Source organism: Seriola lalandi, unplaced genomic scaffold (assembly GCF_002814215.2).
Source record: "Seriola lalandi dorsalis isolate HSWRI2012SDOR001 ecotype SW California unplaced genomic scaffold, Sedor1 jcf7180002054602, whole genome shotgun sequence".
NCBI classification, from domain to species: domain Eukaryota; kingdom Metazoa; phylum Chordata; class Actinopteri; order Carangiformes; family Carangidae; genus Seriola; species Seriola lalandi.
In genome coordinates, this window is record NW_019525155.1 from 163,233 (window position 1) to 190,886 (window position 27,654).

General features: G+C 43.5%; 1 protein-coding gene across 1 annotated transcript in view; it reads left to right on the plus strand.

Moving 5' to 3' along the window:
* The window catches only part of myo18b (myosin XVIIIB), a gene marked incomplete at its 5' end in the record, with an annotated part of 39,569 nt that overhangs the window by 3,027 nt on the left and 8,888 nt on the right, over positions 1 to 27,654 (plus strand). Inside the window, 35 exons of the mRNA XM_087177421.1 lie at positions 3,864 to 4,010; positions 5,066 to 5,500; positions 6,204 to 6,267; positions 7,397 to 7,509; positions 8,486 to 8,653; positions 8,934 to 9,144; positions 9,227 to 9,369; positions 9,476 to 9,576; positions 10,025 to 10,088; positions 11,094 to 11,238; positions 12,635 to 12,805; positions 13,285 to 13,375; positions 13,466 to 13,658; positions 13,797 to 13,877; positions 15,510 to 15,630; positions 15,738 to 15,885; positions 16,520 to 16,703; positions 16,804 to 16,954; positions 18,369 to 18,478; positions 18,559 to 18,624; positions 18,714 to 18,842; positions 19,520 to 19,663; positions 20,375 to 20,464; positions 20,548 to 20,667; positions 20,800 to 20,905; positions 21,501 to 21,625; positions 21,721 to 21,875; positions 22,770 to 22,893; positions 23,786 to 23,986; positions 24,072 to 24,182; positions 25,144 to 25,248; positions 26,348 to 26,509; positions 26,595 to 26,708; positions 27,231 to 27,347; positions 27,444 to 27,527. Coding sequence (XP_087033547.1) covers positions 3,864 to 4,010; positions 5,066 to 5,500; positions 6,204 to 6,267; positions 7,397 to 7,509; positions 8,486 to 8,653; positions 8,934 to 9,144; positions 9,227 to 9,369; positions 9,476 to 9,576; positions 10,025 to 10,088; positions 11,094 to 11,238; positions 12,635 to 12,805; positions 13,285 to 13,375; positions 13,466 to 13,658; positions 13,797 to 13,877; positions 15,510 to 15,630; positions 15,738 to 15,885; positions 16,520 to 16,703; positions 16,804 to 16,954; positions 18,369 to 18,478; positions 18,559 to 18,624; positions 18,714 to 18,842; positions 19,520 to 19,663; positions 20,375 to 20,464; positions 20,548 to 20,667; positions 20,800 to 20,905; positions 21,501 to 21,625; positions 21,721 to 21,875; positions 22,770 to 22,893; positions 23,786 to 23,986; positions 24,072 to 24,182; positions 25,144 to 25,248; positions 26,348 to 26,509; positions 26,595 to 26,708; positions 27,231 to 27,347; positions 27,444 to 27,527 — 4,794 coding nt within the window. The remainder of the gene's footprint in view (positions 1 to 3,863; positions 4,011 to 5,065; positions 5,501 to 6,203; positions 6,268 to 7,396; positions 7,510 to 8,485; positions 8,654 to 8,933; positions 9,145 to 9,226; positions 9,370 to 9,475; positions 9,577 to 10,024; positions 10,089 to 11,093; positions 11,239 to 12,634; positions 12,806 to 13,284; positions 13,376 to 13,465; positions 13,659 to 13,796; positions 13,878 to 15,509; positions 15,631 to 15,737; positions 15,886 to 16,519; positions 16,704 to 16,803; positions 16,955 to 18,368; positions 18,479 to 18,558; positions 18,625 to 18,713; positions 18,843 to 19,519; positions 19,664 to 20,374; positions 20,465 to 20,547; positions 20,668 to 20,799; positions 20,906 to 21,500; positions 21,626 to 21,720; positions 21,876 to 22,769; positions 22,894 to 23,785; positions 23,987 to 24,071; positions 24,183 to 25,143; positions 25,249 to 26,347; positions 26,510 to 26,594; positions 26,709 to 27,230; positions 27,348 to 27,443; positions 27,528 to 27,654) is intronic.

The window sequence follows — 27,654 nt, forward strand, 5'->3', positions numbered from 1 at the left end:
ACCACCACCACATCCCTGAACCACCCTCCACCCCAACCCCCGCCTGTGCAACCATGGCGCTGTCTTCACGGTTAAAACTGTGGGAGCAGAAGGGAGGTGCAGAGTTGCTGCATGCTGCGTTCATGAAACATATAAAATCTTGACTGCATGTGTGTGTGTGTGTGTGTGTGTGTGTGTGTGTGTGTGTGATTGATCACATGGTGAATGAACCCTGTGCTCTAACCCTGAGTCATCACAACACACAACATGTCACTGCCTGCTGTGACTGGTGTGTTAGTCACTCTGCAGCGTCACACTGTCACTGAGATTTGTGGTGTAAAGCTGCTATAAGCCGATACTTATATTGATATCAATACTTTCATATGATCAATAAGTCTTCCCTTCAGAATCTGATTCTAAACAACCATGAGAGATAATACCACACCAGGGAAATACTGTTCTTTTACTGCACTTCGTTTCCCTGACAGGTTATACTTGTGAACAGTGCAGGAAGAAGTATTCAGATCCTTCACTTAAGTAAAAGTACTACTACAACAATGTAAAAAATACTGCACTCAAAATCCGACTGAAGTAAAAGTACTGTGAGCAAAATGAACTTAAAGCACAAAAGTAGAAGTGAACTTTCTCCTGTGACTGATCTCTGATCAGATCATTGATCCTGAGTCGTCGATGCTTCAGCAGCATTTTTCTGTTGTAGCTGCTTTACTTTTACATACATTTAGTTTAGTCCACCGGTTTCCAACCTACGGGTCGGGACCTTCTGAAGGGTCACCAGATAAATCGGAGGGGTCGTCAGATGATTCATGCGAGAGGAAAGAAGAAGAAACAAAGTTCTGGGCTTTTCTCTCCTCTTTGTTTTAGTGAAATACTGGATCATTTTATCACTTTGCATAAATTCATGTGAGAAGCTTAAAGGGAAAAAGTCTCTTTAGTAGAAATGAAAACCAGTTTCTCCTTTTTAGGGATCATTCTGGTAATCAACCAGCAACCACTGCTTAAATTGTGGTTTATAATCTTATCATATGTGTTTTTATGTAATATCTCACGTAACTAGTAACTACACCTGTCAAACAAATGTAGTGGAGTGATAAATACTATATTTCCATCTTAAATGTAGTGCAGTAGAAGTATAAAGTAAAACAAAATGGAAATACTAATGTAAACTACCTCAAAATATTCTTTTATTTAATTTAAAATATTTATTTAAATCTGTCGTCTGTCGTCAGATGATTCAGGAGGAAAGAAGAAGAAATAAAGTTTAGATTTACAAATGTATAGTAATTTTTTTCAACTATTGTTGGACAAGTTGACCTTTAGGGACATGAGGCGGAGACACAACTAAACACAGTTATTTTCAAATGTTTTTTTAATGTAGAATGTAAAATCTAAGTTACTGCTAACATATTTAGAGCTTCAACAGTCGATTTGTTGATTGACAGAAAATTAATCGACAACTCTTTTGATAGATTGATCAGTTGTTCATTATACAAGCAAAACTACAAAAAGGAGTTGGTGCTTTTCTTCATCTTGTGTGTCAGTAAATGTGTCAGCGAACAGTTGCCTGTTAAATATTCACACTTTTTTTAAGTTAAAGCACGACTTTGTAACTTATGTGACAATTATATGATAATGATAAATGTTAAAATGCAGCGTAACAGGAAAAGAGACTGTGTTATTTTGTCTCTGAACAGTTACTGTACTGAATCTGAACGCTGACACTTTTCTGGACCAATTTACAACATTAAAACTTTCCACTAAAATCTGCTCTGTTGAACTTCAGATCAGCTAAGGTTCACGGCGTGGTGTACTTTACCGCAGGTTTTCACCATCGCCGTCACATTTCCTCTGGTTACTCATCCAGCGCGCAGCCTGATAAAAGCCTTTTCAAGCACACTTGTGTGGATCCTGGTTTAAATTTGGCATCAGGACTAGACTTTTATGAACCGTGTGAGGAGGAAAATGATATTTGGTGATGAATTAACACTGGTGGCTGCTGCTGAAACAAACTCAACACGATCCATTAATTGAGTTCAGTTCGCTCTCGTTGACGTTAAGACGGCGTCACTCTCACACAACCAAAAGAGTTATAATTAGGCATTACTCAGCTATTTCCTCTCAAAGTTTTCTCATGATTACATTTTTGTAGCTCGTCAAAGAATGTGAAACAGCTGTCCTACTGACCTTTATGATATTCCCTATTGTGTCAGCAGGTGATACCTATTAGCTAAATGTCAAGCCTCTGGCCACCTCTCTGCTCGGCACATCCAGTCCCCTCATGATGCTCGTCACAGCCGCTGACTCACATTTCCTCATGAAGCTGGAAACACAAACACACACACACACAGTGGAAAACTAAAAATGATCCTTAAATACGGTTGAAGACGACGAGCTTTGACACCGTCCTCTAGAAGATAACAATAACTGATGATATCCGTGTTTCTGGCAGAGCAGTGCAGACACTCAGTGATCTTAAAAGTCAGTTATCGTGGCCAGATCACAGTTTGTAATCAGCCTTTTTCCTGATTGCTCTCAGCTTGACAAGCAAATGCAGTGAATGTGCAGAATCCACTCAAAAGAGTTCGTCATGAGCCTGAAACACGTGCTGATGCTTCCCTGTTGTTTTAAAGGGGTAGTTTGGATTATTTGATGTTGTGTTATGTGCAGTGCTCATGAATAGTTTGTACATTATTACATTACAGTAGAATCTGTTCAGCGCGCTCCCAGTTAGGAAAGCCGGCAGCACCCCATGTCAAAAAACCCGAACTATCCCTTTAAGGAGTCTTAGCTCTTGGCTTATTTGAGTCTCCAAGTGGTTGCTATGGTCTGTGGGATTTATCTGGTTAAATAACGGCATAATAAAACAATATTAAATAGCATGGAGTCTAATGCTGTGTCTCAAATCCTATTCTTAAGTCAGTACACTTATATAGTACACTGTGTATAAAGTGTACTCACTGACGTAGTGCGTGAATTTCAACAGGGTAGCGTGGTAGCGTGCAGGTCCCAAATCAAAAACTGACGTTGTGACCTCACCGGAAGTGACGATCTCAACCGCGATTGTCGCCCACCTGCCGGTTATTTTGCTAACTTCACTTCAAAATACACGTTTTAGCTTCCCGTGTGTGCCTTCGGTGTCGTGCGACTTATAAATTTCGCCGCCGTTTGCGCTAACGATGTGACGTCCTTCTCTCTCAAGTTTGAAAATACTTTGGCGCTCCCTCCTTCTGCTCCGTAGCCAAGATGGCGACCGTTGAGGGTGAGGAGTGTCCGTCGTTTTACGCACGATTGTTTTTGACCGTTGTGAGTGCATCCGGGTACTTACACTTCTTCAACTGCAAGTTGCCATATCAGCATTTACGCTCTCAAAATAATAAGTCTGAGTATGTTAGTACGGAAATTGCGACACAGCATTAGTCTTGTTAATGGAATTTGTGAGTATCACAAATGAATTAGATGAAGTCAGAGACAAATATCTCAAAACCTGGACAGATAAGATAAAACCTAATTTATAATCTGTTTATATTAATCTGAATTCAACCCAAGTAGCCTGATCGTAAACTGCAATGTGGGTCTGTCCATTTTCACTGCCTCACTTCAGTGATCATTATAAAGGCAATAATTAAGTGTTTTTGAATTTGAATTAAAGGGATAAGAGCTAAAATATGCTACAGAGGTAAATGCTAAAATATGTGTTTTGTAATTCTGGTTAAGTTTTAATGTGATGTGAGTGTGTGTGGAGGCAAATGATGATTTTAATGAAGTTTGGGTCTCAGCATGCAGCATGGACCAAATGTACTGTACTCTATATTCACATCCTGTTTCTGTCCAATTCTCCCTGCTTTCATCAATCCATCAAACCACAGATAAAGGAGGAGAACAACAAGGAGGTGACGGCGGCCGTACCTCCACCGCCTCTGTCGGCGCTGCCAGGCGGCTTCCTCAAACAGCTGGTCAGAGATTCAGAGAAGGAGACCAAACACAAAGAGCCGGACGTCAAGGAGGAGAAAGCAGTGAGTGGTTTGTTAAAGTTCACATCCCCTCTCCAAGGGGAATATGCTAATTTTGCTTTTCTTGCCTAGAGACAGTTAGCTTAGCATCACATAAAGAATGCAAACAGCAGGAAACGGCTAGCTTAGCTCTGTCTTAAGAAATTTTCACTAATTTTCAAATTTTATCTTGTACTGTTCACACAGTCAGGTGAAAAACAAACATTAGTGAAACACAAAAGTATTATTTCTTGTTGAGCATTAGCTGTGAAAGAAGCTACATTACCTAAGTTAGCCTGTTGGAGAAGCTAACATTCTGTTAGCCCTATAAAACCATGTGAAACAGAAAACATAACCCTGTGTTGTCAGTGTCTAAACTCATACCAGCGTCTAAATCTATACATCAAATACAGGAATTAAAAAACATATGTTGAGTATCTTTTAACTCCTTCCTGCTCATACATCAAGCTAATCTTTAACAGCATATTAGCTAACTGATATTTAGCGCTAATTTCTCTTTATTTCCTACACCTTGTTAAAGTTAAAATGCTAACATGAGTTAAAGTATGAAGTTAACGTTCTATCTGTCCAGTCGCACCCAATAATTTCACTCTTGATGTGTCTCTCTTGGTTTTTTATTTCACTTAAAGCATATTGTTTTATACAGAGATACTGTTAGAGACAATTAACCGTAAAAGTAGAAGGTTATTTTCTTTTACTGTGGCACAGAAGGAGGAGATACACCTCGCCTACGGTCGTCCGACTCTCTTACCATTGGCTCCCAGGCCTGAAAGCCCCTGCAGGTGGCCCCTTCCCCTGTTCGTTGGCTGTGTGCAGTGACTCCCTAAAATTTACAGGAACCCCTCCGTTAAACTGCAACTTTTAGTTTTTACACTCCAGTTTTTGTACGAACTAAACAGAGCTAGCTGTTTCCCTCTGTTTCCAGTCTTTATGCTAAGCTAAGCTAACCAGCTGTTGGTTGTAACTTCATATTCACAGTACAGACATCAGAGTGGGATTTTCTCATCAAACTATTTCTTTAAAGGATGATAAGTAAGTCTTGATTCTTGCCCCCGCAGCCAAGCAAACTGAGTGATAACCTTGTACAACAGTTCCTCGTCCCGGATCAGACTCCCCCGATCCTGGAGGCCGAGATGTCCCTCCGGGCCGAGCAGCTGATCAGCGACAGCAGGCAAGGACGCAACTCAGCCCAGTCTGACGGCAGGTCCTCGTCTCAGATGCACATAGTCTCTCCTGAGCCTGGCGGTAAAATGGAAACCAGACAGGGTGTGACACCAGAGCCGCCAAAGCAGCAACAGGACATGACGTCGGAGAAGAAGAGCAAGAAGACGCCACAGGCCGAGCAGAAGGAGGAGAGAATAGAGGAGGTGAAGCAGGTGGAGAAGAAGAAGAAGGAGGAGAAGAAGAAAAAGGAGGAGGAGGGGATGGAGGAGAGGCAGGAGCCAGAGGGAAGGCAAGAAGACACAGCTATAACAGAGCATAACAGGAGAGAGGTATGTATGTTAATGCCATCATTTGTGCAACTCTCAAATAATTATAGATGATTTAGCTGTTTAATTATAATCAATGAATAAATGAAAATAAATTTAGAAAATTGTAAACAAATGAGTTAAGTTGTTGGGGACTATTTTCAGCGGTGGATGAATCCATATATGGTGCTGTGGTGCTGTAGCAGGACGGTGTGTGTGGGGGACTGAGTCAAAATAAACTACAGTGTGTGTTCATGATAATGAAGGAACATGTCACCCCGTGTAACAGTGTGACTCACTGATGTGTTTTAATAGTTGGAACAGATGGAAACAATGGAGCTCTAGAGGAGTCAGATATATCAGACTGTTATACACACAGTAACCTGTTAGTAGGACACGTTCATTTCTTATTTATTATAGGATTGCTTCAAGTTAAAGACAAGTAATCAGTGTGCTGCGTCAAAGATAAATCTGTCCAATTAAATGCAACCAACAGAGAAGCAGGGGGAGCTCTGGTTGGTCGGGTGTTAAAAAATACTTTTGCAATGCATTATTTTAATTTAATCATAATTAATTAATCAATTTATTATTTATCCAATTTATTTAAAGTTTAATATTGAAAAAATATAATTACTGCAGTGTCTCACTCCAGACTCTGTCGTGTATAAACCAGTGCTTTATTACAGCTGAGTCATCTTCCCTCCTCTGTTGTGTCCTTGTCTCTCAGGTGAGGGATGTGTGGTATGAAGCTGGAACTGTGTGGTGTGTCCAGAAGGACGGTTTCACCCTCGGTGAGATATGAAAACAACAGTATCCTACACAAACACACACACACACACACACACACACACACACACACACACACACACACACACAAACACACACGCCATTGTAAAGCATGTGAATGTCAGTCAAACATAAATCATGATTAAACATTTCAGATTACAAAATTCTGTGTGGAGGCATCACAGAAAACAGCCTGAAACACATTTAAAAACAATCAAAACATGAATACAACACACTCATTACTGCTACAGAAAGCAACACGTTCAAAACAAAAACACAACTCAAACCCACAATGTTTAATCTGCCTAATTAGAAAATAAGAAAATTGGTCACGTTGGTGAAAAGTTTGTCAACAAACAGCTGGTCAACACTTTTTAAGATTCACTTCTGCCTCACAACATTACAACAGAAGTAAAGCTACATTTTCATGTTCACAGACTTTAAAGATTTTTTATTTTTGAGTAAAATAAAGATGTGATTCCTTTCATAATTGATTTTTTACCAATTATTTTCTTGATTAATAACAGTTATAACAGCCCAGAGTGTGAGAAAGTTCAAAAATAAAATGTTTGGCTCCTTAAACAATTAATTAATCATTAAAATAGTCGCTGATTAATTTTTCTGTCAGTCATTTTAATTAATTAATTGACTGATTGTTACATTACTATCCATGCTGGTGTGAACATGTGAACAGTCTCTGGAATTTGGCTGTAATGTGTGTGTGTGTGGATCAGTGAAAGAGTCCAGTAATCCACACACAATCTCTAGTAATCTTCTAGTCTGTTATATTACCTTCATATCATGTTACTAATCAGCTGCTTGGCTCCGCTCTGTATCCATCTGTTCATTTCATTCATCCATCCATCCATCCATCCATCCCCTTACTGCACTGCTCTAATCCCATCAGACCTTCATATTCCCACATGGCCCCTGTCTCCTGGCCCCTGACTCTTTAATTTGCAGGGATCAGAGAATTATGATTAAAATGAAGCTCGCTCACAGAGACGTGTATGAACACACAGCCACAGACAGTGTGACTCATATCCAGCTCTGAGGGTTAATGACAGGTGTTGTGGTTGTTGACATCGAGTGATGTGTCGATGAGGGAGTTTGATGATCGTTCTCTCATTCCAGCTACTCAGCTGAAGCCAGACGAAGGCACACCTGAACTCCCAGAAGGCCGAGTGAGGGTCCGCCTCCAGACAGATGGGTCGCTGCATGACGTCACAGAGTATGAAATTGAGAAGGTAGCTACTCCAGCAATGTCATGCTGCATGTCCATAAAGCCGGGAGTCTGTCACAAGACACAGATTAAAAGATGGCCAGGTGGTTGTTGGCTGAGTGTCAGCAATAAGACACATTTCTTGAATCATTGAATCAATATCAGATTTATGCTAGGCTTTTCCACCACTGATGAATGCAGAAAAAAAGGTGAAGTATTTTTACTTTTGTCTTTGCCGTTAAGTCCAACATTTTTCTTTAAGGCTCCTCCAGTGTAAAGGTCTGTGTCCATGTGTAGTGTGATTATAGATCAGCTCTAGCTTCTATATTAATACTGTGAAAGTATCAAAGCCTCAGTCCACAGAGAAATGCACACAGCCTGTATTCAGAAACTGAGCCTTAAAACCAGCCGTCAGGACTTCTGGAACTTTGTGATGTCACAACAAAGCAGTCACCAAGCCCCGCCCACCTGGACCCACCATCCAAACCTTGCAGGATTTGGTTTCTCTGAGTGTTTTTACCTGAAATCTGGATCAGTCAGAAAACAGTCAGCCAATCAGAAGACAGGCTCAAAGCCTCCTCTCTTCTGATTGGCTGACTGACCTGTTGTAACTAGAGCTCCAGAGAGAAGCCTGAGAGAGGAGATGTAAAACTACACTGAGATGGTTTTTGGTTCTTAAAACCACAAATATATCTTCTTATGGATCAGCACTTCAAAATAAAAGACAGGAGAAAACTAAAATATTGGACCTTTAAAAGTTCCAAAAACAGTGGATCCTACATTTCCCATAATGCAACCAACAGCATCCTTTCATTAAACAATTCCTTGTAAATCCAACTCCACACACTCAGTTTGCTGCTGCATTTGCGTTAAAGACATTAGACAAATGTTTTCACACAGGTTTTCCAATCACAAGTAAACTGACCCTTATGTGTAAAATACGTGGAATGGCCCTTTAACCTTTCCATGGACTCACGGCGCCTCTCCTCCTCCCTCCACAGTGTAACCCCTCGGAGCTGGAGCTGTGTGAGGATCTGAGCGACCTGCAGAGTGTGAATGAATGTGGAGTTCTGCACACGCTGACCAGTCGAGCTAAAGCCAGCATGCCGCTCACACACGCAGGACCCAACCTGGTCAACTTCTGGCCTCCGGTACAGACCCACAGCAAGGTGACAACAAACCGCGGCACTTTCATAGTCCATTATTAATCTGCTGATTAGTTTTTGGGTTAATCAGTTAATTAATTTGTCTACAAAATGTCAGAAAATAGTGAAAAATGTCCATCAGCATTTTCCAGAACCTGTAGTGACATGTAAGAATCTCTTATTAGGTCCAACCAAAAGTCCAAAACACAAAAGTATTCAGTTGAACTTTTTGACTCAATTGATTATTTGAGGATCAAAACATCTGCCAAATAATTATCTATTTATCAACTAACTTTGATTCCAGACGCCAAAGTCCCGGCGAGGAGAGTCCATGTGGGACGCTCCCCCTGCTCTGGCCGCCCTGGTCAAACGGGTGTACGTGTCCATGGTCGGCACCAGGAGAGACCACAGCGTGTGTGCGGTGGGACGCAGCGGGACAGGGAAGACCACCGCCTGCCAAGCCTTCACACACGCTCTCCTCAAACAAGCTGGTACAACGGGAGAGAACGTCAGCGGTGAGCGCAGCAGCCGGCGGGAGGACGACTCACGTCCAAACTCTGCAGGCGGTTTATTAATGTTCCTTTTTCCTTCCACCAGTGGAGCGTGTGCAGGCCATGTTCACCGTCCTGAAGTCTTTCGGCTGCGTCAGCTCCCAGCACAGCGACGCCTCATCTCGATTTGCCACCGTCTTCTCGTTGGACTTTAACCACGCCGGACAGGCTGCCGCCGGACACCTGCAGGCACGCAAAACACACACACACACATTTAACAGAGTCAAAGGTGTTTTCATACAAAGTTAATCACGTCTCTCTCCTCTTCCCCTCCACACTCTCTCCTCTCCTTCAGACCATGATGCTGGACAAATGGAGAGTGTGTCAGAAACCCCCCGGAGAGAGTAACTTCCTGGTCTTCTCACAGATGCTGGCCGGACTCAGCACAGAGATGAGGTAATCTCCAGAGGTGGAAGTAGTAGATTTACTCAGCTACTGCACTTAAGTCATATTTTAAGGCAGTTTATATAATTTACTCCACTGCATTTATCTGACAGGTATAGTTACTGCTTACTCAAGATATTACAGAAAAAACTACAGGAAGTACTTTTACTGTGACACTGTAAGTACAGGAAGTACTTTTTGTGATACTGTAACTACAGGAAGAAATTTTACTGTGATACTTTGACTACATGAAGTACTTTTACCGTAATACGTATATTTTACTGATACTATATTTTACTTCTGTAAATGTACTTATGAAAGGTTTTTAAATGCAGGATGTTTTCTTTGTGCATTAATGGAGTATTTCTATATTGTTGTATTGATACTTTTACTTGCTCCATCACTGATAATCTAATAATTTGAAACCACTAATTGAATTCTGTTGTTGATTCTTCATTAGGACAGAACTGCAGCTGCACCAGCTCCCTGAAGCCAACTCGTTTGGCATTGTTCATCCCACCAAGGTACAGTGAGTGTAACAGGTGTGTGTGTGTGTGTGTGTGTGTGTGTATGTGTGTGTGTGTGTGAGGTGGAGGGGTAGACTGACTGACTGCAACCAGTTAGCGTAGCTAGCATCACAGAATCAGATTCACAATCTGGTTTGTTGCCAACTAGATTTTTCACATACGAGGAATTTGCTTTTGGTGTTTTTGTGCAAAAACATAAACACAGTAAGAAGGAAAAATATAAAGAAAGATAAAGCAAAGCAAGTACTGCAGGTCAGGTCATTTAAATATGAATAGAAAAATTAAATTTACAATAAAAATGTGAAGAAATAACGAAGTGCCGAGCAGCTGTGACCTCTGTCCTGCCTTGACAGATGTTTCGATGTTATTAAATCTTTGAAGACAGCGAGAGAAAGGCCATGTGCCTGATTATTATGCAGAATTAGAAAATAATAATTCCAGGCACAGGTCACAAGAAGCACAGAGGACTGAAGGTCACACGTTCTGACACGGGCCTTGAGAAACCGTGACTCTGCTGTAGTTGTATTCATGTGGAAAGAAAAGAGAGAGCAGTGTGGAAACAGATGGAAAGCATTCAGTTCTGTTTATGCATTTGAAGCTGTCATCACTGTATTCTCAGGTTGGCAGAAGTGTTTCAAATCAGTGTGTCTCATGTAAATCTTTTTACATTTCTGTGAAGAATCTCTGAGAACAAAGACGGTGAATCCTGCAGAGCGCACTGCCGTGACTTGTTACAGGCCGACAAATGAGGTGTTGAGGACGTGATGTCTTTATAATGTTCCAGTCACCACGGCGCTCATGTTAGGGTGAAGTACCGAGGGAATAAAAATAGAAAAAGGGGGTTTTGAAGAGGCGAAATCACGCAGTGAAGAGACCCATCCTGAAGAGACTCAGGCTGTGACGGGAGATGAGATTGTGACTCATCTGTTCTTCCGCCTTATTAAAGTGGCTGATTTTCACAGACAGAAGAGACAGACCCTCCCTCCCTCTGTCTGTGCTCAGGTCGAGGAGAAGCAGCGTGCGTCCGTTGCCTTCACCAAGCTGCTGACTGCCATGGAAACGCTGGGGTTCTCAGCCGGCGAGCAGAAGGCGATATGGCACGTTCTGGCTGGTATTTACCATCTGGGAGCTGCCGGGGCCTGCAGAGGTAACACTGACTCATCATCATCATCATCATCATCATCGTCACTCACACAGTGTTAGTAAGCCCTGTAGACACACACATACACTCGTCGGTGTTTCTGGATTTGTGAGGACATTAATTGACATATTAAATCAGACTTTGTCCATCACAACTAAACGAGTAAACCGAACCCTCACCATGTCTCACCCATCAAACACACACAGAAATGTCCTCTCTACATAAACACACACACTATGAACAGCCAGAAAACTAAACAGAAAAACCTGCATCTCTTATTAACGACAAATGTTAATATCACACCACAAACAACTGTATTTCTATTAAGATTTAAACTTCATATTAATATAATTTCAGTCTGATTTATTTGCATGAGTTGTTTTAATAACGATATTTTTACTCTGATAGCACATTATGAAATCAGCTGTGCTTCTCCTGCTGAGTTAGGTAATCTGCCTAAAAAGATAAAATGGATAAAATAAAGAATTCACTTTTCCATTATTGTTATTTTATCACATCATCATTATCAATATTGTTATTATAATCGACTGTTTTACTCTTTGTGAATCTTGAAGGTTTTTCTTGTTGACTGCACGATCCTGTCCTTTAACTCCTCTGACAACCTGGTTTAAGTCTGATATTTCATTATATTTCATGTTATAGAGAAAATCTTGAGATTTAAACCAAGATTTAAATGTTATATTTAAATCTAAATATGTGATATTTATTAACTAAATAAGCAACAAAGTTAACGTTCAGGAAAAAAAAAGGGAAGCATCTGTTTAGAATTCAACACACGTTTTGTTTTGTTTTGTTTTGCTATATTTGTGGGGACCTGTCATTGCCATAAAGCATTCCCTAGCCTCTTACCCTGACCGTAACCATGGAGACTGAATGCCTAAATCCCCAACCCTAAAACCAAGTCTTAACCCTTAAGCATTCAAACTTTTAGGGGTTCACCATGGTCCACACACACACACACACACACATACACAGAAGCGTGTGTGTGATTGATCCTGATTGGTGCACAGAAATACTCTACATCACCTTGTTTAATCTGGGCTCCGCCCTCTTCACACTCACACAAACACACACTCGCAGAAACCTCTCATGTGAAACCAAAACCTTCCCAGCATCAGCAGAAAATGATCTGTTTACGTTGGACTCTGCTGCCTGGAGAGCAAGATGCTGATGTTTAAATCCTTTCACTGCTGACACAAACAACTCGCTGCGAGGGCTTCACACCGAAGAGCATCAGCAGTTTAGTCACAACGTTAGACACAAATATAATCCACCGCACGAGGTGATTCTTTTGACTTTTTTCCAACCACTGGAGGGACACAGTTTCCCCCCCCGAACCGGCCTTCACCGATGACTCTGTGCTCCCCCCTCCTTTGTGCAGTAGGCAGGAGGCAGTTTGTGAATTTCGACAGCGCCCAGGTGTCCAGCAGCGTGCTGGGCTGCGAGGGAGAGGAGCTGCACACCGCCGTGTTCAAACACCACCTCCGCCAGCTGCTGCAGAAAGCCACCGGAGGCAGCAGAGAGAGGAACCCTGCTGCCCAGTCAGAGGAGGGTGAGACACACACACACACACACACACACACACACACACACACACACACACACACACACACTCTCACTCACTAAAGGTGTTGCTGCTGGGAGGGAAAAGCAGGAATAACCAGGTAGGCCTGAGGTTGAGGGAATCCTTCAGAGACCAGAAGCGACTCAAGTCCACAGCCACACTGAGAAGCTGCGATCATCACATACCATGAAGCTCAGGTGTTGGATGTCTAAAGGTCTGTGTCCATGTGTAGTGTGATTATAGATCAGCTCTAGCTTCTATATTAATACTGTGAAAGTATCAAAGCCTCAGTCCACAGAGAAATGCACACAGCCTGTATTCAGAAACTGAGCCTTAAAACCAGCCGTCAGGACTTCTGGAACTTTGTGATGTCACAACAAAGCAGTCACCAAGCCCCGCCCACCTGGACCCACCATCCAAACCTTTACAGGATTTGGTTTCTCTGAGTGTTTTTGTGATCTCTGCAGGTCCCAGGTTGACGGCTGCTCAGTGTGTCGATGGAATGGCTGCAGGACTCTATGAGGAACTCTTCGGCGCCATAGTCTCACTCATCAACAGGTAGACGGAGGCATCTCAGACTGTTTACACGCGTCAGATACACACACATATATCACACATATATACACAGTATACATGTTTTGCCGGCAGGGCTCTGAGCGGTCAACAGCTGACGTTAGCCTCGGTGATGGTGGTGGACACGCCGGGCCTCAGGAACCCGAGACACTCGGCAGAGGAGCGAGCGGCCGGCTGGTCCGAGCTCTGCCACAACTACCTGCAGGAGAGGCTGCTGGAGCACTACCACACACACACCTTCACACACACACTGGAGAGATACACACAGGTAACGACGCATGAAACCAGCTGATTTAAAGTTTGAATATTTCTTATGTCGCCGTTGGAGCTTCAAACCATGAAAGGAAGGAACTTCTCACTTTGATAATTCAACACCGCGGCTCTACATGTGTGTTGTCTGTTACAGGAGAAGGTCCCAGTGGAGTTTGAGTGTCCAGAGAGCAGCCCGGCTGAGGTGGTGTCCGCCATCGACCAGCCGCCTCCACAGGTACACAGCTGACACTCGCTACACAGAAAACACAACACACACACACACACACACACACACATCTGGGGAAGAGAATTAGAGTCACGTGATCTTAGCAGGATTTTGAGATTCGTGACTTTACTCTACAAACAGTCAATGTCTATAATCTTTCTTTATCCAGATCGAGGGTCGGTGGATCGAGGGGGTTTTTATAAAGAACTTAAAGACTGTAAAGCGCTTTGAGGCAGATTTGTGATTAGAGATGTTGGACTTTATAGTTAAAACTGACTTGATGCATCTCTCAGATTTATTAAAGGGGCATTTCACTCGTTTTATTTGGTAGATGAAGCTGATAAAATAACCCCGATGATATCAGATTTTTCCACAGAGAGCTGGATGTTTGTGGAGTTTGAAAGACGTGAATCAGGATTATTGTGCATTTTGTTTCAGTTGCAGTTTGTGTAAGTTGAAGATCCAGTGTTTTTGGAGCTAAATTGCTTCAGCGCTTCTTTAATGAGCCATAAAGGCAAAAGGCTAAATCCTGCAATTACTGCAGGTCATACCAGGCAAGAGAATAACTTCCACTTGGGGTTGGGGAGGTGGGAGGGGGTGATGTCCCCTTCACTTTTCAAAACCCTATTTTTGTCCCGACCCTCCACTCTTAGGGCTCTATTTTAACGGTCCAAAGCTCACGGCCTGAAGCGCGTGGCCCCTAAGTACATTTAGGGCGTGTCCATTTCACTTTTGCTATTTTAACGGGGGGGGGGGGGGGGGGGGCGCAGACGCTGCTCCAGGCACATGCTTCAAAAGGGTCGAACTTAGTCTGTTAATTAATCATATGGGAGTTTTCAGGGTAACATCCAATAAACCAATCACAGAGCCAGCTCCCATTCCCCTTTAAAAAGCTTTTACATTTACACCTTGGTGGATCTCTTTTATAATAGCACAGTGTTTCATGCTATTTAAATATTGTGTCTGACCAGTGAGACAGGTCCTGACCAGTGAGACAGGTCCTGACCAGTGAGACAGGTCCTGACACACATACTGCAGCAGCTCTGTGCACAGAAGGGTTGAGTGGATGAACGCTCCGCTCTCAGCTCCACAGAGAAGCAACGGCACAAATCACAACGTTAGACATCTTTTATGTTTATTAAGAGAAAGTGTGAATCCGTCTTCGGTTCCTTATGAAACTGTGGTGGACAGATTTATTCTCGGTGATGAATTGGAAACACTGCGGCACACTCACATGGCGTATTATTACACTTGTGATAATGCTCTTTAAAATAACAGTGGAATACTGCAACACTGACTTCAGTCAAGGCTTTTGCTGGTGAATCACTTTCTGCTGCCTCAATATAACAACGCACCAGCCATGCACCTGTCCACACCTCATTCAGCAGCATTATCTCACACTAAGTTCAATTTCAAGAAACAATTCCACAAAGTTGAAAGTTCATCCTGCTGTTTCCTCCTCGGGAGATGGAGGCGGTGAAAATATTTCTCCTTTCTTTCCACTACGTCCGACATTTGATGGAGCCAGAAGTTCTCGAAGCTCTGGTTCAATTTGTGCTTGAAAACAGCGACAGCTCGTGTTTCTCTTTTGTGGTAATCATATACTGTGTGTGTGTGTGTGTGTGTGTGTGTGTCTCTAAGGTCCGGGCGGCAGATGGAGACCCCAGAGGTCTGTTGTGGGTTCTGGATGAGGAGATGGTGACACCAGCCGCCAGTGAGAACAGCGCCCTGGGGAGAGTCTGCCAGTATTTCAGCAACACTGGTAAACGGAGACGTGTGTGTGTGTGTGTGTGTGTGTGTGCGTGTGCGTGTGTGTGCGTGTGCGTGTGTGTGTGTGAGCTCAGTAACACAGTGTGTATGTCCCTGCAGTGCGTCAGTGCGAGCAGCCGCTGCAGTGCGAGGTGAACCACCTGATGGGCTGCGACCCGATCCGCTACGACCTGACTGGCTGGTTCGGTCTGATCCAGAACAACCCGTCGGCTCTGAACGCCATCTGTCTGCTCCAGAACTCCACCGTGTGAGTGTGTGTAACGGCCCCCGGAGGCTGAACGCCGCCGCACTGGGACGACACGTCAGTCAGCGCCTTGTAGTCGGCTCCTGTTGCACAGTTAGCTGTAAACAAAGTGGCCAGATGTATGTGGACAGCCCTGTCTATGTACTTTAAAGTTCTTTCGTTGTGTAAATCTTAATGCTGCAGTTCCCATAATGCTTTAGGGGATGTGAGGTATAATGTCGCTATGGATTCAGGGTGGGCTACAAGTTTTTTATTCCTCCATGGTGGCGACAGTAAGAGCCGCCATATTGTTTTCAGGTTGTCTGTCTCATTCTTGTGGACACGATATCTCAGTAACGCCGTAATGGAACTTCCTCAAGTTTGGCACAAACATTCACCAGGACTCAAGGATGAACTGAGTTGATTTTGGTGGTTAAAGGTCAAAGGTCAAGGTCACAGTGAGCTCACAAAATGCCTTGTAAATGCGATATTTCTGTAACGCCTCGAGGGAATTTCTTCAGATTTGGTAAAAACGGACTCAAGGATGAACAGATTAGATTTTGGTGGTCAGTTGTATGGAAGCACGTGTTATCATTTATTTACAGTGTTGTAATAGTGGGTGCAGTTAGGTAATCTGATCACTCTGCGTTTTCCTCAGAGCGGCGGTGAAGGCCATGTTCACCCCCCGAATCTCTCTGCCCCCTCTGTGTCGAGGGCTGGGGGGTCTGGAGGGCGGCAGCCAGCGCTCTCTGCAGAGGAACGGCACCATCAGGAAAACCTTCAGCGGGGGGATGGCGGCCATTCGCAGACACTCGCAGTGTATCGCAGTGAAGCTACAGGCCGTGAGTTCACCTGTGTGTTCGCTATCACCTGAGGATAGTTTAAAGTATCAGTGGAGTCACTCTCTCTCTCTCTCCCTCCCTCGTTGACCCCTCCCTGCAGGACGCTCTGGTGAACCTGATTCGTCGAGCCCGACCCGTGTTCCTGCAGTGTGTGAGCGCCAAGAGCGACGGTGGAAGTCTTGACGTCCCGGCGCTGAGAGTCCAGCTGCACTCCACACAGATCCTGTCGGCGCTGCAGCTCTACCGCACAGGTCAGCACATTCACGCCGGCCTCGTTTCTCTGCAGTGCAACAGACGAATCAATACGAGGTTTACAACACACTTCAACGTACGGAGTCCCGGAGGTGTCAGAGAAAAAACACTTTGTGCTTCATTTAATAATTCACGCTCTTGATTTATTTTAAATGATCACCTCAGTGGCATCAGTCTTGTCTGTCGTGCAGCCCTCGCACTCTCTCTGAGGATTTAATACAGGTTCATTTTTCCTATTGGACAGAGACGTGTGGAAACACTTTAGGCTGTTAAACACAATGTTATGTTATATTTCAAATCAATCAAACAAACTGTGACCATCCTGCAGAGGTTACTACAGGAGAATGTAATTAATACAGAAAATTATATTCAAGTTTCCTCCATGACATCTCCTGAAGACATATATTAGTCTTTATTAATGTATTTATCAGTATTATAACCACTCAGATCCATCTGTAACTGGTGCATAAACTGTTAATGAATGATTGATTAGACAGTGTAACACCCCTGTTATCACGTATAACGATATATCATTTAACACAAACTAATTCTTACGTATGTTCCTACAAGTTATTCGAAGTGGTGAATTTAAAACTGTTTATAAATGTCTTTAAATCTCAATTATATAATAATACATCTTTATGGATGTAATTAATAGATTATGTGGTGTAAATTAAATTAATGAATATAAAGATGTTATATTTAGTATTTTTATAAAACAAGAATCTTACAACTGTTATATATAGTTTATATTTTTCATGTGATTGCTACAGTTGTTGACAAATACATTGACAAACACTTAAAATGCCCTGATATCTACTTATCACTGCATTATAGAGTCTGATAATTAATTCATTAATATTGCTTAAAAGTTTGTTACAGGAAAAGACAAACCTCAGACTTCTGGTAATTTGTCCTTTAAATACTCATAAGGTGTTTACATGTGGAAACCAAAATGAAAATGAGAGTCACTCACCTGAGTAAAGCTCCGGCCGCCCACTCTCCACCTCTGGGGGAGATTTCCCTCCAGTGGAGCAGATTTAGCCGTTTTACGTCCACGCTCCACTTTTCTGTCTAAACTCTGCCCTATTTTTATCTGGACTGGCACAGTGACGCGGAGTGAGCAGGAGCCTCGGCACAAGTCGTTTCCAATGAGCCGCAGCCTGAATTTAATAGATTACAGGATCAAAGTTAGAGCGGTGGAGCTGATCTGGGACCAGGTTTGGATTTAGCTCGACGAGGAACTGCTCATAATTAGAGCGAAACATTTGGAAATAAATAAATAATGTTTGTTATGTTTATGTGTGGAGGTTGTGTTTTCATAATTTTACCTTTTAATGTTTTAATTAAATTTTCCAGATGTAGACTCACAGGTCTGTAGGTGTAACATCTGGATCTGCTTCTCTGCCTCAGGTTATCCAGAGCACATGACTCTCAGCGACTTCAGGTGTCACTTCCAGGCGTTGTCTCCCCCGATTATGAAACGTTACGCCTCGATGTTCGTCAGCCACGACGAGAGAAAGGTCAGATCTCGCACAAAACACACGGGTCTGTGATCCTCAGCTCAGGAATCAATACGCTGTTTTCCCTCTCTGTGTCTCAGGCGGTGGAGGAGCTGCTGGCGGAGCTGGATCTGGATAAAAAGAGCATCGTCGTGGGCGCCAGCAGGGTGAGGGCATGTTAGAACCGCTCTAATCAAACGGCACCACGCGGATCCGGCTGATATGACTCAGGGATGTTCTTCCCCCTGTGTCTCAGGTGTTTATGAAGCGAGGTGTGCTGCGCTACCTGGAGCAGCAGCGGGACCAGCAGGTCACCGGCTGGTTGGTCTATCTGCAGGCCTCCTGCATGGGACACGTGGCCCGTCAGAAGTACCGCAAGCTGAAGGTCAGCGTCCCTCTGCAGCACTTTAACATGAGCACGGCTGCTAATGACAGTTATACTGATTATTAATTGATCTTTTTTTTTTGTTTATTGGCTTTTGTTCATTTTAAATTTACAGAGTAAACAGAACATTCAAACATTCATTCATTCATCCACCTCAAATAACACAAATAAAGAAATAAAACTTGATAAACATAACTTTGAATAATGAGTTAAGCTTATAGTTTGATGTGGTTATTGTCAAGGATCAATTCTCAGAGCTGAAAGTGACGTCTTCAAACTCCTCGTTTATTCCGACTAACAGTCGAAAACCCTGAAAACATTCAGTTTATTCTCATATATGAGAGAGACGCAGCAGATACTCACATATGAGAAGCTGCAACCTGAGAACATTTAACATTTTTGTATTAAAAATGACTGAAATTATTAATTAATTATCAAAATAGTTGCATTTTGATTTTCTGTGAGTCATGTTGTTAAATGTTTGATAAATAAATGTTTTTGGTTTGAAAAATTTATCATAATTAAAAATTAATTATAAAAATTAATATAAAACTGCCACTGTGAGGAGTTCAACTGTAGTTTCAACTCAGACACTTTACTGAAACAGCTCTGTGTGTGTGTGTGTGTGTGTGTGTGTGTGTGTGTGTGTGTGTGTGTGTGTGTGTGTGTGTGTGCAGGTGCAGCAGATGGCGGTCAGCTGTCTGCAGAGGAACCTTCGCGCTCTGAGGGTCGTGTCCAACTGGAGCTGGTGGAAACTTTTCTGCCGAGTTCGTCCTCTGCTCGACGTCAACATGGACAACCAGAGGCTCCGGGCCAAAGAGGTACACACACACACACACACACACACACACACACACACACACACACACATTAGTTTTAATTAGTTTGACATTTTGAGAAACACATTTATTCTCTTTATCTTCTTTGCTGAATCCGTGTGAAACCCAGTGTGACAACGTCGTGGTTTTTACGAGACGGTTTTGTGCCGGACTGAGTCTCTGTCGGTTCCCTGCCTCTCCAATTGGTCGAAGCAGATGACCTCTGACCTCTGGTTCTGCTGCTTCAGTAACCTCACATTGATTCAATTAACTCATGCTAACTGATTAAAAGAGAAACTGTTCCCTTCCCTCTGCTGCTGGCCTCCACACTCCACCTCTCTGTAATGTAGTTTAAGATCTTAAATCGTACAGTGCCAGCTATCCTCATGCATAACGCAGCCTGAACAGTGTGTGATATTGTTTCTGACAGCCTTTTTAAAGACTGAAAAGTGTGTTAGACACGGGCTGAGTGAGCTGCAGGTGATAAATACTGAAGATAAAATAAGACGAGGAGGCAAACAGACGACTGATCAGTGAGAGCGATGGGAGCTCAGTCAGCTGTGCAGCGCCTGCGTCCGCTGCCAGGTCTGCCAGCAACAGGTGGACTCACCCATCACAGTAAAAGATGAGATGGTGGAAACGATGGAGGCAAACGGTTCGTGAATCAAATGTTGTGAGACGTGATTTCAAAGACGTGAGTCTCTGTTCCGGCAGGACGAGGTTTCAGCTCTGAGGCGACGCCTGGAGAAATCAGAGAAGGAGAGGAACGAGCTGAGGCAGACCGCCGACAGCCTGGAGACCAAGGTTTGTGCTGCAACACACACACACACACACACACACACACACACACACACACACACTGTTCATGCCGTGATCCCTGTGTGCAGGTTACAGCTGTGACATCTGAGCTAAGTGACGAGCGTTTCCGCGGCGATGCGGTGGGACAGGCTCTGGATGTGGAGAGGGCGGAGAGGCTTCGACTCAGCAGGGACAACAAAGACCTGCAGGTAGACAGACAAGAAAGAAAAGTAATCTATTACTTCCTCTAAAGTGACGACACGTCTCAGTTCACCTAACCTGCCAGCTGCAAACTGCAAACCTGAAACTATTGCGAATATCTCTCCTCCTCCGAACATCAGGCTCGTCTGGACCAGTGTAAAGTCGCCATGGAAACGCTGGAGAAGCAGCTGGAGGAGGAGAAGCAGAAAGCTCAGATGGCTCAGAGTCAGAGAGGAGCGGGGACAGGTAAAGACGTCAGAAACCGAAACGTGTCCACTGTTGTTTCACTCTGGTCCATTGTGCTTCTGCTGTTGCCATGGGTTACGTGGAGGCACTGTGAGTGGTTGGAAAAAATTTGGTAACAAAAACATGATCAACAACCTTCCTCATGCAAGAACATTTTTCACTCTCATTCCCAAAAACATCAGTCTGTACGTTTCATGAGCTGTGACTTTTCTAACGGCCGCAGATAACTGGAAGTTTGAGGTGAAAATTCATAATATTTATTTGCATTTTTGCTCAAAATAAGAAGAAAAGAAAAGAAAGAAAAAGAAAGAAAGAAATAAGATAAAGTTAAGAGGGAAGAAATACAATATACTTCAATATAAGTAAGGACAATGATAAATAAGGACGATAAAGGGACAGCTGCATCTTCAGGAGGAACAGTAGTTTAGTTTAGTTTCAGAATCATCCCGTCTCCTGTGGCACATAATCAGAGACAACTGGTTCCAAGCTAAAAACAACAAAAACAAAATCGACACAGAAAACTGTCAGCAGACTGTTAAGTGACCACGACCATCACCCCCCCATGACAAAGTCACGTCCTTCCCTCCCCACGCAGAAAGCGAGCTGGCCATGCAGCTGGAGTGCTGCCAGACAGAGGTTGAGTTCGTCCGCAGACGTCTGAAGCAGACGGAGGAAAAACTGGAGACGGAGAGACAGACGCGACAACAGCTCGATACCAAGGTGAGACGGGACACGCTGACGTGCAGGGCAGAGCGGACGGGAGATTAAACGTCTGAAGATAATAATACTGTGTGTGTGTGTGTGTGTGTGTGTAGGTGGCGACGCTGCAGGCCCAGCTGGAGCAGTCCAGGAGGAGTGTGATAGAACTGAAACGTCACTGTCGCCGCGTGACCTCTGACCTCCAGGACGCCCGAGTCCTTACTGACAGCCTGCAGAGCCGCATGCACGAGCTGGACCGCAAACAGAGAAGGTCTGTGTCCACCTGGTCCTCTCCGAAAGTGTGACATCACCTCGTTGTTACATCAGCCCGTCTCTCTCTCTCTGTCTGTCTCTCTCTCTCTGTCTCTCTCTCTGTCTCTCTGTCTCTCTGTCTCTCTCTCTCTCTCTGTCTCTCTCTCTCTCTCTCTCTCTGTCTGTCTCTCTGTCTCTCTCTCTCTGTCTGTCTCTCTCTCTCTCTCTCTCTCTCTCAGTCATTGAAAAATGTGACACTAGCTTCTTTCTTTCTTTGTTTTGAGATACAGGATCTATTTACAAGATGTTTTTTAATTTTTATTTAATGTTTATTGCTTGTTCCCATATTCAGGTGCATCATTTATAGTCAGGTTTTTATTTGTTAATTGATTGGTGTCTGATAATTGTAAAAAAAAAACTAAATTATGATGCGTTGTTATAGATAAAATTCAAAATATAAAGATGGTAACAGCAGCTCCAGCTCGACCAGCAACAACATTAATATGCTGTTTACAAGTTAATGCATCAGGAACAATAGTAATGATGAAAATATATATTATATAATTAGAACTTTTTTAAAGTAAAATTTCAGATGCAGAACTTTTACTTTTATTCCTGCTACTTCTACTAAAGTAAATGAGCATTTCTTCCAGCGCTGCAGTGTGACGTGTTGTTTCTGTGTTGAATTGTTTGTTTGTTGTTTCTTTTGTTATTTGAAACTGTACATGGATGAAAAAACGAGTTTTCCCCCTGGGGATTAACAATAATGTATTTTATCTCAGAGGCTCCATGTTTACTCTCGGCCGGCTCAATAAGAATAAGTTCCGCAGTGTTTGTCCTATTTTACATGCAGTATTTCACCTAAAGCATCTGCCTGCTCCTTCTGTTTGTGTGTTTTCTTGTGTTTATGCAGGTTTGACAATGAGTTGACTCAAGCTCTGGAGGAAGCCGACAACGAGAGAGAGCAAAAGGACAAAGCCTTTCAGGAAATCGCAGCTCTGGGGACTGAGATATACACGCTGCGCCGCGACCTCCAGGTGTGTTTGTGTTTATCTTTATGCTCTATAAGCTCCTTTTATGCAAAACCGCACAGGACGTGTTACTTGGAAACAGCTTGGACCATGTGACCCTGAAAAAGAGCAAATGATCTATTGTGGAAGTGAAAGTTGTCACGTCTGATTCATGAGCCGGCGTCACGGCAGTTTAATGAGTCAGAGACGGACATGTTAGGCAGCGTGTCTGACATGTGACTGACCCACAGCGTTGATGCTCGTGTCTTTACTAAAGGTTAATGTGACGTGCTCCAGGATCTTTATGATCTACTTCATATTCTCTGCTCTTCGCTGAGGGAGGAATTGTAACTCAACCTAATTTCGCCCTGAGGATCAACAAAGTATTCTGATTCTGATTCTCATAATGAAAATAGTGCGATTGCTTCTACTGCCGCGAACCACTTCATGTATTATTGCATGAGCCACCTCCACGCTGCATCCACCTGAGCTCTGAGTCTGTGTTGCCTCGGGCAGAGTTATTACCGTCACTCCCAAATCTCTCATGTGCACAGTTTAGAGAAAAGTTTAAAAGAAGTCAAACTAAGAAGTAAATACCAGACCTAATTTGCTCTTCTCTTACATTATGAGAGTGTCTGTCAGCCAGTTCAGGACTGTTTCCTCCTTTTTCCACCAGAAACTCTGCTGTTTCTCTTCTTTGTTTCTGCGTCTGTGTTGCTTCTTCTTCTGCTCCCCCGTGGTCAAACGCACCAAAGTATCTCAGAGCAGGATCACACCGTTTAACCCGCGGCGGCTCCGGAGACGCTGCAGCCGCCGCCACAGGACGGGAAGAGAAGATCTGAGCTGGAGGATGAACAAAATGTTTTGTTTGCACTGACACATGCTGTATGTTTGTGTGTGTGTGGGTGTGTGTGTGCAGGAGAGCCAGTCAGAGGTGGGTCGTCTGCAGAAGCAGAAGGAGGAGTTGTGCGCTCAGATCCGCGACCTCAGCCTGCCCGTCGACCTCGCCTCGGATTCGCTGCCCGACCTCAAGAAACAGCTTCGTCTGCTGGAGAGCCAGGCCAGCGAGAGGGCGGAGGAAATCACCAAGCTCACTGCCAAAATACAGCAGCAGCAACAGGTGCTCACAGCGCACACAGACGCCTTCAGATAGATTTACTCGCTTGCCGCCTGTCTCACCTCGTCTCTCTCCTCCCGTCTCTCAGATCCACATGAGGTTTGAGATGGAGATGGAGCGGATGAAGCAGATCCATCAGAAAGAGCTGGAGGATAAAGAGGAGGAGTTGGAGGATGTGCACAAGTCGTCTCAGAGACGGGTGGGTTTCATATAATACAATTAATTCAAGACCCCAAGTAATCACTCATAACCAACCAAACACAATCACTTCTAAGTCTGTAAAACCAGGTGTTCTTGCTTCGTCAATGATTCCTTTAGAGCTGACCCACGTCAACATGAGGGAAACTACGCTGTATTGTACTATAGAACAATTTAGAGGTGCTTGTAATTCATCATTATATAATATTTTCAATATTATGCCACTTTGTTCTTCTCGTTCCACTGCATATTTTACCGCCCCACATTTATTTAATAGCTGAAGTTAAATAAAATATGATACTCTATTATGGATTAAAACACCCAGCAGAATATAAAGCAGTTCACACACCAGCTGAAGCATTAAAATGATGCTTGGATAATCATCAATCACTAATAATAACAGTGACAGAGATTCTTCTGCTGCATAATGAGAACTTTTACTTTTGGTACTTGAAGGCGATTTTTCTGTTAATACCTAAAGAATCTGTTAAAGGTACGTAAAGAGATGTCCATGTTCTATATCATTACACCAACTTGGAGCCTGAACCTGAGTCTCCTGTTGTGGCAAACAACCTGAAGCTGCAGCTAGACGGGCGACAAAGTGTCTGACCTGCAGGTTGTAAAGAAACCCAGGGTCACGCTGGAGTCTCCTCTTCATCTCCTCTTCATCTCCTCAATGGAGAAGTTGAGATTCGTCCCTCTGGCTGAGGCTTTGAATCTCTGAACTCCGGCTGATTCATGCAGCAGAGGATGGTTGTTATTGTGTGCTGTTTATGTTTATTCTCTCCAGCAGATGATGGTGTTTTTATGTCTGTCATTACGCTTCCTGCTGCAGGGGAAAGTCTCCTGTCAGGGACAATAAAAACACATTGAGACCGCTCGTTCATCTTCTTCTTCTTCTCTTTGTTTGTGGCGTGTGTGTGTGTGTGTGTGTGTGTGTGTGTGTGTGTGTGTGTGTGTAGCTGAGGCAGTTGGAGATGCAGTTGGAGCAGGAGTATGAGGAGAAACAGATGGTGATTCATGAGAAACACGATTTGGAAGGACTCATCGCAACTCTGTGTGACCAGGTACAGCACACACACACACACACACACACACACACACACACACACACATGTAGTACACACACAACTGTATCACATATATTGCACATCTTTATGTTTATAGTGTGTGTGAAGTGTCCAGGCGACTTTAGCGTGTCGTACATCATTGTTATTGTGGGTTAATGTTCTCGAGCTGATGAATGTGTCACTCCTACATTACAGGCGCCACAAAACAAGCATATGCTGCAAAGAGGCGGCGGCTAATTTAACGTCCTCTCTCTTTGTCCCTATGAGGATGTAATTTCGCTGCTGATAAGTTGAGCTGGTCCGTGGCCAAGTTGGCAAATAGCGCCGGTTCAAGTCCTTTAAAGCGTTTAGAGTGAAAAGGGTGATTTGTTTTTTTACTGTGACCAAACAGAATTCACTCACTGATCAGGACACGATTTAACACCAATGTCTATTAGGGTAAAATGATGATATCTCCAAACTGTCAAAGGTCAACTTCACCGTGACATCACAACGTTCTGCAAAAACACTTCTGGTCATTAAAGCTCCTCCAGTGTAAAGGTCTGTGTCCATGTGTAGTGTGATTATAGATCAGCTCTAGCTTCTATATTAATACTGTGAAAGTATCAAAGCCTCAGTCCACAGAGAAATGCACACAGCCTGTATTCAGAAACTGAGCCTTAAAACCAGCCGTCAGGACTTCTGGAACTTTGTGATGTCACAACAAAGCAGTCACCAAGCCCCGCCCACCTGGACCCACCATCCAAACCTTGCAGGATTTGTTTCTCTGAGTGTTTTTATCTGAAATCTGCTATATTTTTATTGGATCGCTCAGAAAACAGTGAGCCAATCAGAAGAGAGGTTCAGAGCCTCCTCTCTTCTGATTGGCTCACTGACCTGTTGTTACTAGAGCTCCAGAGAGAAGCCCGAGAGAGGAGATGTAAAACTACACTGAGATGGTTTTTATATCTTCTGATGGATCAACACTTCAAATAAAACACAGAACAAGAAGAAAATATGTGAAGTTTTAGGAAAAGAGAAGTGCTATGTAAATTGAATTCTAGTTTCTCCAGATCTCATTTCTAGAAGGATTGGTCTCAGCTCTCTCGTCTTGCAGGTGGGACACAGGGACTTCGACGTGGAGAAGAAGCTGAGGAGAGACCTGAAGAGGACTCACGCCCTGCTGGCCGACGCCCAGCTGCTCCTCGCCACCGTCGACAGCTCGGGACCGAACGTGCCCAACGGCAGCAAAGACCAGATAGAGCGCCTGCACTATCAGGTGCGCCCAGCTCAGACTGACTCTGCGGTGTCACCCTCTGCTCCGGTCACACTCACTCTCTCTTTCTCTCTCCGTCTCCAATTAGCTGGAGGAGAGCGAAGCGAGGCGCCTGGAGGCCGAGGGCGTCCAGACGACTCTCTCCCAGGAGCTGGAGAACACTCAGATCGAACTGGAAAATATCTGCAAACAGAAGAGTGTGGTGAGAGTTTATTTCCATCATTCAGCCTTTATTATTATTATTATTATTATTATTATCAACAATGAGGTAATGGACATATGAATTTCCCCTTGGGGATAAATAAATTATCTATCTATCCATCTATCTATCTATCTAAAAAGTTTAATTTGGCAGATCACATGCTCATATCACATGACCAGATTCATCCTCTAAGGCCTTGGCAGTGTTGTTTACCTTGACGTCTTATTGTAAAGTGTAAAACCCAATCAATATTTATTAATGAGTTACAACAAGTCTCCTTTTACCAGTTGTAAAAGGTAGTAACTCATTAATAAGATTAATGAGTAGTAGCTTGAGCTTGCCAAATAGTGAGCCTCACTGTATGAAAACTGTGTTATAACTTGTTTATAATTGTTTTTTATGATTTACAAAGTGTTAATAAACTAATTAATAACTTAATTATAAACCATTTATAAATCCTTCATGAAGCTAGTCTCATTGTGAAGTGGAAGCCCCACCTTACCTTTACCTGTCTCTGTCCAGGTGGACGAGCAGTTATCCCTGCTGCAGCATGAGAAGGCGGACCTGCTGAAGAGGCTGGAGGAGGACCAGGAAGACCTCAACGAGCTGATGAAGAAGCACAAAGCGCTCATCGCACAGGTGAAGCTTTCTACCCGGTTTACAGTTTTGTCTATCTCCCTTTTATTAATCAGTCGTTCGTCCTGAAAGCAAATTCCCCCTCTCTCTCTCGTTCAGTCCTCCAGTGACATCTCTCAGATCAGAGAGCTGCAGGCTGAGCTGGAGGAGGTGAAGAAACAGAGGCACTCTCTCCAGGAAGAGGTAATCTCTGTTCCACAATCAGAAAATAAATGCAGCTCTAAGAGGGTTATAAACCAAGTGCGCTATTGAGTCTGGCGGATATGAGATTGTTATGGATTTCAGGGTCATTTAACCCGCTTGTTACAGA